General features: G+C 40.8%; 1 protein-coding gene across 1 annotated transcript in view; it reads right to left on the bottom strand.

Moving 5' to 3' along the window:
- The window catches only part of Ust (uronyl 2-sulfotransferase), a 273,385-nt gene that overhangs the window by 160,200 nt on the left and 97,451 nt on the right, over positions 1-15,734 (bottom strand). Inside the window, exon 2 of the mRNA XM_033763316.1 lies at positions 3,362-3,405. Coding sequence (XP_033619207.1) covers positions 3,362-3,405 — 44 coding nt within the window. The remainder of the gene's footprint in view (positions 1-3,361; positions 3,406-15,734) is intronic.

Genomic DNA, 15,734 nt, shown 5'->3' on the forward strand with positions numbered 1-15,734 from the left:
TTACAAAAAGCACTATCATACCATAGTTGGTATTTCATAATCGATTCTGTATTCAAGAATATCTCTACTCTACTCAAAGGAGATCTATATGTTCATTATTAGTAGAGCTCCGACCTTAAGGCACACAGTGGCAGGTAAAAGAAAATATGATCGCCTACCTTTGAATAATGGTTTTACACAGAAACTGAGGTGAGCTATGCAGTCCAAGTGGATTTCCACAGCAATGGGAATTTCCGTATGAAAGTACATGTGACAATGGGGACCCAATCCCAGTATGTGCTGTGTGACACACCCCATTCCCTAAATGGATACTGTTTGTGGAACGTGAAACTTGTGGAATTGAACTTTTAATAAAGTAAGATTGTGCTCTAACCTCAGTACATTTTCAGGGCTTAAAGCTTTTTATTTCATTTCAGATTGCAACTCTTTCAGTGTTGGCATCAAAAAGTTATTTCTGAGTGCTAAGCAAATATGAAAAATATGGGTCTGGCCTGGGTCGTACTTTCTCCTGCCAGGCTGGGTTCTCTCCAGAGGCCAGACATATGTGAGTCCTAATCCTCTGGATGCCACGGTGTCTCTGCATAAGCCAGTGGTCTGCACACCCAAACAACCAGGGCCCCTCCCGGGACACGCCAGGGCATTTTATCTGGAAATCTGATCTCGCCATTTCTGGGATTCAATTCTACCCTGCCAGAAGTCAGAAGCATGGATGAAAAGATGTCGACATAACACTATTAGTTTTACCTGTTTTTATATTCTCATGGCTTCTGTTTAAAAAGTCAGGAATGGTTTTGCTACTCCACTCCTAGATAATGAACAGGCAGCTATAGCGATAGAATTTGTATGAGTGAAATTTCTACTGGTTTAAAGAGATTATGTTCACAATTTTCAAACTTAGACAAGAGTTTACAAAACTGGTTTTACTCTGAAAGTGGCCTAAAATAATGTGAAAGAACCTGATTACTACTGTAGATCACAGAGAGCTTTAGCTGGGGAAGGGGAAGAGGGGTGAAAGACAGGACTTCAGGGGTCAGGTCAGGGTTTGCAGCTAGGGAATCCAGTAAGAAGAAGAGCAGTGAGTCTCGGCCAGGGAAAAGTACCAAAAGCCAAGTTCATATGAAGCAGTCTTGGGTTTTCTTAACAGGCAAAACCCTTTGTATTAAACATGGAGCCCAAAGAAATATCTACACCAGCCATGGAGGAAAACAGCTGATGAATCTCCTAGACTGAGTCACCTAATCCTCCTCTTCTGACATGGCACGGGGAATGGAAAGCTTCCATGGACCCCCAAGGGAAGTCAGTGGTGCTAGTTAGTGGTGAGGAAGCCCAGAAAGCTATGTGCACCATTCCTTCCTCCACTATTGTCCCTCTTAGGCAGATAATTAACCAAAGAAAATACGTTTTCACTACGCGAAAACCTAATGATGGCAATGATAGTGAGTCATTATTGTATTAATAAAGAAGCCTTTATATAAGCCATGTCCCTCTATGCTATTAACAGTGAAAACAATGCAGGAAAATGTTCTTTTTTTTTTTTCTTTTCATGGCTTTTATGGCAGCAGTTCTCAAATGCAGATTCCAGACTTTCTAGGTGTTGGTCAGGAAAGCAAGTTCTTGGGTCCCACCCCAGATCAAGGAATTCCAACATTCTGGCAAGGCCCAGTAACGTCTTTTAATAAGACCCTGAGTGATTCTTATGCAAGTTCAAGTTTGACAGTACAGACTTGGTGGAAAGAACCTGGGATGGGGGTCAGAAGACCTAATTCAGATTCTAGCTCTGGATTCTGTGGTCTGATTCAGTGAGATTCAATAAAGAGCCACGATGTGCCTCTGTGGGCACCGAGGTTGATGCAAGGATGAGAGCATGCATGCTAGGCATGGTCCGCACCCTCAGAGTGCCCCTAATCCTCTATATTCTTTCTTTTTTTTTTTGGTACCAGGGATCAAGCTTGGGACCTTGCGCTTGTGAGGCAGGCAGTGGAACCACTGAGATAGATTCCCGGCCCAATCCTCTATATTCTTTTGCTCCTCTAGGAGGAGTTACTGCTGTTGCTGTCCTTGTTTCTTATCTTCATTTCTAATGTCTGCTTCTGCAGCATCCAGGCACTCAATAAGCATGCAGTGGATTAAATGATGTCACATAAATGCCACCGTGCAACTCACTCATCAATAACCTTAACACCACCCCAGTCAAGAAGGCACCAGCCACTGCTGATTTACTATTTCTCACAGGTCAGTGCCGAGTATCCCTCATATGTCAGCTCATCCAGTCCTTTCCACTGTCCTGTGTTGTGAGGAGCACTCTTAATCCCACCTGAGGATCAAAATACTAAGTAACTGATCTGACACTATACGCTAGGCAGTGGCAGGGCCAGTGTCACATTCAGAAATACTGTCTTCCAAAGTTCACCCTTATAAAGGGACTGGATGAGTAAACTGCCTTGGAGTCTCCCCCAAATCCTCTCAGGTCGGTGGCTGGTTATCTTCTCACCATGTTTTTACAACTGCATGATGGAGGCATTGCCTTTAGTGATCAAAGATGAAGAAAATAAAATACTGGGAGAGCTAGACATTCAAGGAATAGATAGAAAATTCTGAAAATAGGATATATATATATATTTTTTTTCATTTTGCAAAGCACAATCCCCTGTGCCAAATATTAATTAACCGTCATCACAAGGGGAAAAATGTCAAAAAAAGTACAAAAGCCTTAAGTTTAGAACAAAAATGAGCCCACTGCATTACATGTATTTTCTCATATACAATGATTATTTTGTTCTATTTTTTTTTCAAGTTCCATTTGATTGGCATTTGGTTCCCACCAAGCTCAAGGAAATAGACAGTGGTGGAGAAACTACATTAATGGACTGTGCTACCCCTTAAAAGTTAAGCAAAATTACTCATACGTGAAACAGAAGTGGGTACAGATCAGGCCAGGGCAGCTTGTCTGAGTGGCCAGGTCTTGGGCAAAAGATACCAACCCAGGGAGAGTAGGAAAGAGGTGAGTGTTGCCACAAGGCACAAAGGCATGGGCAGCTAGGACTGTGGGTCCCATAGCACGAGCCAGCACTGACACCCAGAGAACTGAAGCAGCAAACAGAAGAAACTGGCAAAGGTCTGCAGTGAGTCTACACTGCGATGCCTTTGCAACGACAGCATGCTCTCTTCATGTTCCTTCCCCACTTTCTCATCAGAAGTAGAAGATTCACTTGACATCTGTCATCTACTGTTTTCTTCTAAGTGACTCAGGGCCAGGAGGCATCTGGTTAGAGTTGATAGAAGCCCGGGAACTACTGTGATCAATCTATTAAAAAACCAATAGGGAGGAAAAGGAAACTAACTCCACAAGCACAGACCTTACCTTACTAGGAGGGGGTCCGTGGTCATCCAAGTAAGTGGAATTTCCTAGAAAAAAGAAGAAAAAGGTTGATGGATTGGTGTTTTGAATCCCAAATGAATTTAGCACAAAATTATTGAAAACAAATATTCTACATGTAATTTTATGCAGACCACAGTACCAAAGAAAAATGGGTCATTATTCATCACTAGTTTAGCCAAGTCTTGTTGATATTACCATGCTTGGTTAATAGTTTAGGCAGTTACAATTATTCTATCCACATGGGTGTGCATATGCACAAACATACACAGAAACACATACCATGATTCCACACTCAAAGCCTGTTGTGTCTACCTTGGACCACTGGTTCTCAAACTTTAGTGTGCACCAAAATGACCTGCTGGGCTTGTTAAAACAGACTACCCAGCCCCTAACCCAGGGTTCCAACTCAATGACTCTGAGAGTCTGCATTTCTAACCAGCAAGTGATTCGGGTACTGTTGGTCCAGGAACCACTGAGAATCTTTATACTCGGTTTCTCTGGTTTGCCTTGAATCTGTAAATTTCTCTTTTAGTTTTTAGTCTGGTTTGAATGGTCTTTGCCAATAGCCACCTACTGGCATGTGTGTTTTCAGAGTTCATGGTTACTGTTTCCTGATGAATAAAAGACACAAGAAAGCTTGGACAGGAATTAGAGTTTGATTTTTCTTTAAAGCACTAGGTCAGTGATGGTGAACCTTTTAGAGACAAGCGCACAAACTGCAACCCCAAACCCACTTATTTATCTATCACAACGTGCCAACACTGCAATTAAACTTGAAAACTGAGATTTTTTTGGGGGGGTACCGGGGATGGAACTCAGGACCTTGCACTTGCGAGGCAGGCGGCGGAACCACTGAGCTAAATTCCCAGCCCCTGAGATTTTAGTTTATAAAAAAAAACTCATCCATTAATGAGTTTTGTCTTAAAAGAAAACAACACATGTACCATAGGTGCATCACCACTGCAGCCCTCTGCTAGGTGCTTTACAAGTACTACTTCATATTATTCAAATATTAGAGATAGGGTATAATTGCCCTCATTTTACAGAGAAGAAAACAGAGATTTAGAGAAATTGAGGAACTTGCTCAAAGTCACATGGCTGTTAAACTATAGAGAGAATAGAAGACTGTCTGGGGATCCACTCATTTGAAAAGCCCACCTAGTTCCTGCTGTTTTAGGCTTCTGTGCATCCCAGGCACTGCAGGTGTTACTATTTGGGGACAATGGATCATGTAGGGGAAGCGAAAGAGGACATTTAATAGGAGGTTCCTAGCCATGATATGTAACTCCTATGGGTCTGGGAGATCATCCTTAACAAAAAAAAGTAAACATGACCATGCTTGCTAATGGAACAGAATGTAGAAGACGCAAGAAACACAAGAATGCTTAGAGATTATAACAGAGTCAGGAGTATGATAGATTGTTCTAGAGTTTGAGTAGATGAAACGTGCTTTTGATAGTATAGAGCAAAAGGAAACTGGAGTTAAAAAGGGAAATAGAGCATAAGCCAGGGGCAGCTCAAAAAAGGAAACTTAATCCAAACATCATAAATAAGTGGGGTTTGTCTTATAAGTTTTTCCATACTGAATCACCATTCTTTGTAGGGCTCTGATTTATAACCCACCAGCTGTCCACAGGGACTACTCACTAATTGAGCACTTGAATATGGTAAAGGGACAACAGGGCCCAGTTTTAGTGTACAAGACATAAACACAGACACCTGTCATGGCCACGATTGAACTAGTTTTCAGAATCTCTTAAATGTGAACATGATGAACAATTTGTTAAACCTTAATTACTGTGCTAAACTCCACTGGGAACCATAAATAGCAAGATCTATGTCAGGGGCCGGGGATTTAGCTCAGCGGTTCGGTGGCCTGCCTTGCAAGCACAAGGACCCGAGTTCAATCCCCAGTACCAAAAAAAAAAAAAAAAATCTGTGTCAGACTTAATAAAGAAGCTGCGCATAAATGTGGTTCCCTGTGTGGAGAGATCTTTCTAGGAGTATTCCACTGTAGTGTAACCAGTAGAGCTGCAGAGAGTTCCCATCTGCTCATCAGGGCAATGCACTTTTCCTGGGGGCATGTGAGAAATCCCAGCATGCTCCAGTATCCAGCTCAAGGATCAAAGACACAGCTTCAACCACAGAATGCTCCTAAAATACTAAAAGTTTCCATAAGAACAAGAGCTCCTTAAAAAAAACACCAAAAAACAAACACAAACAACAACAAAAAAACCACTCTTCGAATGGAACGATTTAAATATCTGACCACTTTCTCAAGCTTTAGCCCAGGTACAGTGGACACCTCAGAACCTCAGCTTGGATGACTAAGACATCTTGGATGACTTCACTCATCCCAACCAGAACTCTTTATTTGGTCCAACTCCATTTCCCAAATCCCTGCCTTCTCTGTGTTCCTTACTGGGTAACACTCTATGACCCTTCCCAAGCATGTCCCTTTAATTCAGGTCAAGACTCAAGAATCATCCTTGTGTCCTGTCTTTTCCCCTTTCCCATACTTACCAATCCAGTTTCCTGCTGATTTGGCCTTCAAATTATAACTCAACTCAAATATATGTATTCTCACCAATCCCCCTGGGTCATCTGGGAGAGTCTCCGTGACTTTTTATCTATTGCTTATTTTCTCATATAGCAACCAGAGAGAGCTTACAAATTTTATCATGTTAGTTCACTGCTTCAAATCTGCTTCTCTATGCCTCTTACCTTGGTTTATAAGGTTTTACATGATACAAGATCTGCTTCTTACCAACACCAGGCACAGCAACCTTCTCTCTGCTCCAGAATGCACTAACCTACTGTCCACAAGGCCCTTGAAACTGATTCTTTCCTCCTCCAGAAAAGCTCTTCACACCCCCTCCTTCGGGCTCAACTCAAATATCCCTTCCTCGTAGATGCCTTCTCTGCCTATCCCATCTCAAACACCCTCATTTACTGACTCACTTACTGTCTGTCTCTTTTAGCTAATGTATAAGTACTCTTAAAACAAGGACCTGCCTGATTTGTTCATTGCTATGGGAACAAAGCCTAGAGGAACACAGTGGTACTCAATATTTGCTTAATGAATGGAATACCAACTTAATGCACTCTCTACACTAGAAACCTTAGCAATGGTTGTAAGAAACCAAATATTATTTGCGCACAAGCCTAGCCTCAGTCACAGGTTTTGTAATGTTTTTACCAAGTGAAGAGAAATACTAATCTTGGAGTTTTAGGGGAAAAATCTGTCTTGGAGGGGAACAAATTGTATAGAACTCTGTCTTATAAATTAACCCCTTGTAACTCAGTGTCACCGGTTAACAATCTGCATGATACTGAGCAATTTTCTTATTCTCCCAGAATCTATTTCTTGTGTAAATGAAGATAAGATGGCCTCTAGCTCATAGATATGAGGGAGTAAGTAAAATAATACACACATAGCAGTTGACTCCAGCCCAGAGACAAAATAAACCCTAGACAGAAGTTAGCATTGTGATTGTTATTATATTAACGATCTATTTAACTCAGTGGAGTCACCTTCATGCAGTTTGTAAACCCTCTCCATAGATGTGAATATGAGCTTTCAGCTTACTATTTTCATTGCTAAATAAAATTCACTCTTCGTGGCCACAGTATGAGTCTTACCATATATGTTTGATTCAACATTCAGTTTTACATGTGGAAGATACTGAAACTAAGAAAAGAGACAAGAGTATCACAGCAAAATGGTCAATTATACCCCTTGGGAATCCAGTGCCCCTTCTTTTTTGAAGGTCCTTGTCTTAAGGGTCACCTTAACAGTTACGTCTATAATAAATTATTTCTTTGCATTAGTGAACAATATATAGTTGACATTTTAAGCGGTAGGATAATGCACACTTCAAAACAGAGGCCCTGATAAGCATGACAAAGGTCCCTAAACACTGACAGGACACAGTTAGGTGTCTGCTGGCACACACACATTAAGTATCCTCTCATCTATTCATTCAGTCACCATTTATTTTATAGACGGACCTAGAAATCAAATAAGAAATGAAATTCCTATTCTCACCAATGCACTGCATAATAACCTTTACTGAGTGCTCACTATTTGCTAGGCACTTTTTAAAGACTGTTTCACCAAATCTTCACAAGGGTCCCATGCGGTGGAGTATATTAAACATCTCACCCAGGCCACACAACCAGTGAACAGCACAGCAGTATATGCTTATAGTCTGACTACTGTTGAAATCCTTTGCTCAGTAAAAGACAAAAACATTTTTAGATAATTCATTATTTGCTTATCTTTCCCCTTCCTTCTGCCCTCTCTCCTTCGACTTTAGAAGGGTTTCATTATCCGATCTTGTGATCCAGAAACAAGTCAGTCAGGTTGAACACTTTTCTGCACGCAGGAAGGAAGGGCATTTGCCAGTCTTGGCACTTGGCCCCTGGGGCTCATAATCTCACCAGCAGATCACTAGTCATTTCCCCGTGGTTTATCAGAACCCAGAAGTGGTAAATGTGCTAACAATAGACATTCAGAAAGGAGGGAAAAAGCTACGCTGAGCAAGTGTTTCTGTGGCTGGAGGAGGCAAGCTTCTCTTCTAAGGTGTGAATGTGTGGTTACTTGGTATTTAAGCAGAGCTTTTCAACCTAGGATCTCATACTTTCATAAGGCAAAGTCAACAAAACTGTCAGAAGCTTTAAAAGTGAAGTTTCTAACTTGTTCACTGTGGAGATCAAAGGATGAGCTGTTATCCAAATGTACCATCCTGACAGACTGGCAGGCACCAAAGCAAGTCTGGCTGCTCCACCCCACAGAGGACTCTACGCAGCATGTTAACCTGAGGGGAAGAAAGAATAAAACCCAAGCCCTTCGGGTCTCTGGGCTAAGAGCTCAAGCTTTGCATCCTGAAGTGGAAGAACAGATGAAGGAGGGATGACAAGGATCTGGAGCTGGGACAGAGGACCAGCCCTTGCCCGATACCACCTCCATATGCCTGTGTATGCACAGCCTAGACAGCCTGGTCCCAGATCTGGACTGAAGAAATGTGTTATTTTGGAGGCCTTCAGGCACATCATTTCCTTCCTTTCCAGAAAGTCACCTGCACCTTTAGAGTTCCTTTTCATGTCTTTCAGGGCTCAAATCTTTGCTTCAGGGATCAAGAACTGCAGTTATCTTGTCAAGCTGGAAGAAAAGAAAAGGCAATTATCCCACATTTTTACTCCTACCATCAGTTAAACTCCAAAGTCTATTTTATAACCTCCAAGGAATCACTAGCAACGGCTGGCTAGTATGGATCTCAGCTTCTCAGAGGAATTTAAATTGGTCCAGACTGCTCAAGCAAGAAGAGAGGAGACAAGGGTGACTTCTTACTTCCAGTTTTGGAAGCTCTATATACTGCTATTCTATACCCTGGTTGTGATGGTGCCTCCACGACTCTATGCAAGTGTTATCTGTTGCACAACTATACACCAACACCAGCAATGTGCAAGTGGCTTAACACCTTTGAAAATGCCCTGATTAGAAGGTAAGTGACCTCAGAATTCGCAATCAACCAAATTACCACATAATTACCCAAATATCCCTTCATGGCAGAGATCTCTGGGGGAGAGTGTAAATATAACATGACAATCATTTGTAAATATGGAAATATGTTAAATCCAAGCAGATAGGAGTTGTAGCTTGTGCCCTCAGTAGGGCTGGCTTGGACCACCAGAGGCTACATGGCAGTGTGTTTTCACAATTTCCCTACTCAGCAACAATGCAGTTCAGGCAACTCATGTGACATCTGATACTGGGAATTAGGAGGCCAGGATTTGTGCCTCAGAATCTAAAGATTTCTTCTGGCTATTTACAATATTGTACCTGAGTATAATATTTGCAAAACCAAGGCATGCTAACTATATAAGCCATCTAAGTCTCTATGACAATAAATAAGAAAACTCAGATATATACCCAGATAAATAGGTTAAGTATCATTTTTGTGGAAGAGTGGAGAATTGTAACTCCACTCTGATAACACTGCTCTACCTCAAAGTTTTTCGTATACACGTGTAAAAAACAAAGTAAGCTCATAGCTTATAGTGAGGAGTATATCATATTAAACTAATTCTATGCAAAATGCTCAGAGAAATATCCACACACACTATCCACACACGATAAGCACCTAATAGTGTCACTAGCAGCACTGTGTTCCTAGTGATAACAGCAGTAGGACAAGGGCCGTGTCCAATGGCCTCTCCATCCTCTTGCTCAGGGTTTTATCCCTCACTGCATATTCCACTTGCTTGAAATGCTTTTAAGAAGTGTTGATGTCAGTTCTCAGCCCTAGCTATTCAGATTTAATTATCCTGGTACCAGTCCTAAGCACTTGGTATTTTTAAAACTTCCCCGGTGATTCTAATGTCTAGTCAGCTTTGAGAACTACTGAGCTACAAAACACAAATTAACGTACTTCAAAACTCAGGCAAAATCCAATTTTGCAGCAGTAGAAAATCACATCTTGCACCCAGGCTTATCTTAATCAGGGGTCACCTCCATCACTGGTGATGGGAGATTTCTACACCAGTGTCATTTCAAAGGAGAATGCTAAGGGAGCACAGTGATCACAGGACTCCCAGATACATGGGAGGCTGACCAAGTAGCTCTGTCTAATACCTGTTCTGGGGAATGTGAAGAAGTTGAAAAGGATAGGGATGGCTGTCAGCACCCAAGATTCTGGCCAAGGACACCTCTGGGAAGGAGCTTACCCCTTAAATGTGTGGGTCACCTAAACCTTTCTGAGAGTCCAAAATTTTTTTCAAGGATAATTGTCAGAGCTTATGGTTTCAGAATGTATATTTGCTGCAAACAATGTACTGTTAGGTTGAACCTCTTGTGTTATGGCTTGGACCTAAAACATTCCCCAAAAGGCTTATGTGTTCAGAGGTGGGTCACGAAGGTTTTAATTTCAGCGGATCAATCCATTGATCAATTCAAAATACGATGGCATTGCTTGGAGATGGTAGAAATTCTACCAGCTGGGGCCTCGTCACAGGGAGAAGATGGTATGACCTTGGAAACGATCTTGTCCTTGGAGACTTCCCATCTTGTTTTCTCACGCTTTGCTTCCTGAGAGAGCAGCTCTTGAAGTGAGCAGCTTTTCTCTATCATGTATTTCCATTACAATGTTTCTGCCTCAAAACAGATTCAGAAGCAATAAGAGCCAACTAACTGAAACCTCTAGGTAAACCTTTTCCCTTTCAGCTGTTATTCTCAGGTATTTTATCACAGCAACAAAGAGCTGATTAATACATATTATTTCATGGGTAAAACAAAAAGGTAAGTGCATAATACTACATCTTCCCCAGATCCCACTGGATTTAACTAACCAAGGGATATTCCATCAATCCTGGACACACACATGTATGATCCCCACACAGAATCTAAAAATAGAGGCCTCTGGAAATGCAAAGAAAAGATACTCCATGGAGCCATCATATGTTCTACTTTCTGGTTTCTCCACCACATCCTTCCACTATGATTGATACTCTTGCCTTGCAGCCACCCAGCCATAGACTAAATCCATTAAAACCATAAGCCAGATAAACTTCTTCTGTAAGTTATAGGTTTTAGGTATTTTTTTCCTCAGCAATCAGAGAGCTAACTAATTCCAATGTTATCTTGATATGTGTTCTAAAATGTTCAAAAAATGTTTCCAATTATTTGAACTACCTTTAGCAATGTGCAAATGAACTTCCACAACCTCGCGGGATATAATTTATTCTTGAGGCTAAAGTCATGTATTAGCAAATCTATTTTTATCTGAATTGGTCCTTGAAGAACTCAAATGTTTTAATTCTCCTTCCCCTTATAGAAACATAATATGTATTACTGTCCATGTCAAAAAAAGCCACCTTCACACTGCTTCAATTTTGATCTAACACAAGCAATTTTTTTAAAGTCTTTCTTCTGAGTTCTTTTATTTATTTATTTATTTATTTATTAATTTATTTATTTATCTTTGGTTTTTTTGAGACAGGGACTCACTATGTAGTTGAGGCTGACCTGGAACTCACTATATAGCCCAGGCCGGTCTCGAACTCACAGGGATACTCCTGCCTCAGCCTCCCGAATGCTGGGATTACAGGCATGCGCCACCACGCCTGGCTTATGAGTCCTTTTAAAATCATAATTGCAATTGACAAAATCCTTTCCTTTCTCTTTCCAGACAAGCCACTTCACACAGGATTCTGGTTACCTATTATACAATGTCATGTGGCTGCATCTCTCTGCTAGAGTCTGGAACTCCCATACAACACTAGGAATGAAGGTCTCACTGTAGACGGCAATACGGCAACGCAGCTTTGTCCTCGCCAAGAAATTATGCTAATGCCACACTCTCTACCACTAACCCAGGGTTACATTTCTCTAAGAGGTAGCTGTCAGCACACACCAGCTTTCATTAACAATGAGGGGTTTGTGTGCTGAGCAAAGTCTCCAGTAGCTCCATTTCCTATAATTAACACAGCCCCCAAAACACTGCAAGGAAAATTGCTTGCACAGCTTTACTTAAGCCTTAATAAAATTATTTTCCACTGTACTGAAACAAATGGTTTTCCTATCAATATTTAAATATTGGAAAATGGATTCATATTGAAGCTATACTCTTAAGTGAAATAAATAAGACACATACATGTAAATACCGAATAGTTTCTCTGGTGTGAAAAACTAAAAGTGTAAATAAGATCCAAATTGTATCACTGACATTGTGAAATAAGAAGAAAAGGGCTAAAGGTGTAGGAGAAGTGGGAAGGGTAGAGGAAAGAAAATAAGGGAAAGAAAAAATATGAGAAAATGAAAAAATGGAAACAAAGTCTTTGTAAATAAGGGAGAGGGGAGGGGGTGAAAGGAGGGCAGGGGAATAGGGAAAAAATCAGAACCAAGATCGGTCATGTAAAGGTACAAGATTCAAATGATGAATGTAACTGTACTGTATACTTAAAAAGTGCCAGTATTTAATATGCTTCAAAAATCATTTTTAAAGATGCTCACCAAACAAGTCAACAGAAACAGTAATAGCCTCAAAATATTTTCTAGATTTTAAATATGAAAAATAAGCATTCCAGACACTAAAAAATAATATCCTAATTAAAATGCTATCAATGATGGCTTAGAAAGTGGCTTCCATTCCTAATTAAATTTAAAAACATGTTAATGTTCCTCCCTTTTATTTCCTGCTCAAAAATACTGCCTTGTTTTATAATTTTATTAAAGTTGAATATACATTTTGGGATGTCAAGCATGAATGTGCACAAGGAAATCATTTTGGAATCAACTGATCAGTACACTGCTTCTATAATAACAACCTAAGTATAAATATGTATTATTTCCAAATCAGCTCAGAAATTCATGGCAATCATATTATAGGAATGGAACAGCAAAGAGAAATGAAATCACTTAGGCTTCTATTTCCTTCCACTAGATTGTTACCCAAAAGAATTTTATAGTCAACTGATCATATCTGTGTGGAGCTGTTATAATCCCTGCTAACACAGCAGCTCCAGCCTTCATGCTACTGGCCTCCAGCCAATAGGCAAGGGAGTCCCTTCTCCTATCTGGAATTAGATTCCATATGGCTGCCAAGAGGTTGGTGCTTCCATCATATTTACTGAAATGAAGCACCTCTAAGAAGTAGATGGAGATTTAGGGTAAACTGAAGATGATTAGAACTTTGCTGTAACGGGCGGGGGAAAAAAAACAAGACAAGGCTGAACAAAATCAGCATGTACACTGGCTGGCCCAATGCTGTTCTAAGCACCAGGCAAAGGACTTTATAGACTTCAGCCTATTCAGGTTCTACCCTGAGAGATAGGACCCTCCTTTTACAGTAGAAGAAGCCAAGGCTTGGGAGGCAAAGGGACCCACACATGTTAGCAAGTAATCAGCAGGTGCTCTGGACTTGATCCCAGTTTCCAGACCCTGGGCCATTCTGCACACCCACACACTATCTGCTTCACTCAGAGGTGCCAGTTTAGGGACCAGAGTGTGCTTGGGATTATTAATTACTTTGAGGCTAAACAATCTGGGGCTACAAAGGGTGGCCTAAGCACCCCTAAACTCAGAGGTTTGACCTCTGAGTGACATCTGTCATTCACCAGCTAGCTGTGTCCCTCAGGCAGCGCTACCTGCCCATCCAGGACAAAGGCTTCTGAGGAAGCTAAGAGCCCAAGAGATTGAGGAGCCAGTACAGCATTCAGGGTTAGCTACTTGAGGTCAGGGAGGGACAAGCTGCCCTGTCCCACCATCAATTTAGAACCTCTGGCTACCTGTCAGGAGCTCTAACTAATGTACCATCTCCGTGGTCTCGGCTATAGTGTGACTCCTCTATATGACTGCACCCATTTAGTAAAGTCACAATTTTTCTGAAACAGTTGATATGAATAGTTAAACTAGAACTCACTCACCTTATTCCAAGAAATTTCAAGAATACAAATTGTCAACAACAGAAAAAGAAGCAGTACTTGGCTCTTTAATAGGAACTTCAGTTGGAGTAAGTTTTTGAAGTGTAGCTGTGGTCACCTGAATAATGACCACTCAAACTGTCCCTAATTCTCGGAAACTGTGAGTATATTACTTTCCATGCTAAAAAGGACTTTGTAAATGTGATTAAGTTCAGCATCCCGAAATAGGTTATTTCTTGGATTATTTGCGTGGGCCCAATGGTCTTTGTAAGAGCCAGTAAGGAGGGTCAGAATCATACAAGCAGATGTGGCAACGGGAGCAGAGAGCAGAGTTACGTGCTTGAGGATGAAGGGAAGGACCAGGAGCCAAGCAATGCAGCAGCCCTCAGACACCCGAAGGGGGCACCCTACAAAAAGAATCCAAAAGCGGGCATTCCCCCAGCCTCCAGAAGGCACACAGCTGTGCTGGCAACCTCTCTGGAACTATGAAACACATTTCAGACAAAGCATAAGATACAGCTTTGCGCGACTTTAAGGCATGGAAGAGTATGTGGTAACTTGGTACAGCAGTAATAGGAAATTAACACAGTTATGTAAAGGGCTTTACATTTTTCTATGATCTCTTTATATGAACAAAATTTCTTTCTTTCTTTCTTTAAATGCCCCCCTCAGTCCTGGGGATCGAACTCAGGACCTTGCTCTTGTGAGGCAGGTGCAGCGCCACTGAGCTAATTCCCCAGACTCTGAACAGGATTTCTAGTCAATGGTGAGTCTCAAGAATTTGAAGAAATTTTCATCCAAGAGGCTTGCTCAAGAGCTGAAAAAGCATTTCAAGTTTGAAATCTGAACAAAGGTCATTTTCTTCACTGATAAATTTTGGTGGTTTTTATTTGGAAGATTCACACAACCTCAATATACTTGAGTACTCAATATACTCAATCTAATGTACTTTGGATTTTGTTCTAATAAAAATATAATACAAAGAAAATGCAGTGAATATTCTCATCACACCTCATAGGACTACCCTCATCCTCATCACTTTACTTTGGTATACCTTCAAAATGCTATCATTTTCTAAGTATTCTGTAATCTAAAAAGTTTTGATAGATCACCCAACTTTGCCCTTAGAGAGAACATCAAAAAGTGTAATACTGTCTTTCGAAAACTGCTCAGCCCAGCCAAACTGCCATTGTTCTAGGTATGGAATTTCTCTCTGGCTTTGCAATCTCAGCCACTACAGGTCATTTTCACTGCATGCACATGCACGCACACACAGACACACACACAGACACACACACACACACACACACCCCATATGATTTCAGAACAGAAAAATAACCATAAATAAAGGGTAGCTCAAGCTCTCAAATTACCAAGAAAATAACCAAGCCAAAAAGAGACTAAGTGATTAGGTTAGACACATGTCCGGTTAGCAGTGAGGTTAAGAATAGATTTAAGTGCTCATTGCACAACATAAGACAACACATCATTTTGATCCTAAATAGACAAAATTTTCACTCTCGATCACCTACCTTACACTCCAAACTTGAACTGGAACTGGAATAATTGGCCTTTTCTTACATAATTAAATTCTTTTTCTAGGGATAAAAATATATCACCACTGAGAGAATTTTTAAAAATATGCTTGAAACATTGAAGAGCATTCCCAAAGACAAAGCCTCACAGCATTTTGCATATGACTGCTGGGAGCTCTCAGCCCCTAATTTAGACAATCAGGTTGCAAAATGTTCCTTGAAAAGAAGCAAAGCCTGCGAATATCAACCTCAGTAAAAGAATCAAATACATATGAGGCTAGGCCTTGTGCAGAATAAAATGTGAGGGAAATACCAAGTATTTGAAAGTGTAGAGGTGTGTGGCAGATGAATCAGAAACAAGACAATTACAACCTCACCCATCAAATATTTATCAATTC

This window comes from Fukomys damarensis, unplaced genomic scaffold, assembly GCF_012274545.1.
Source record: "Fukomys damarensis isolate Sample0158 unplaced genomic scaffold, DMR_v1.0_HiC HiC_scaffold_14, whole genome shotgun sequence".
NCBI classification, from domain to species: domain Eukaryota; kingdom Metazoa; phylum Chordata; class Mammalia; order Rodentia; family Bathyergidae; genus Fukomys; species Fukomys damarensis.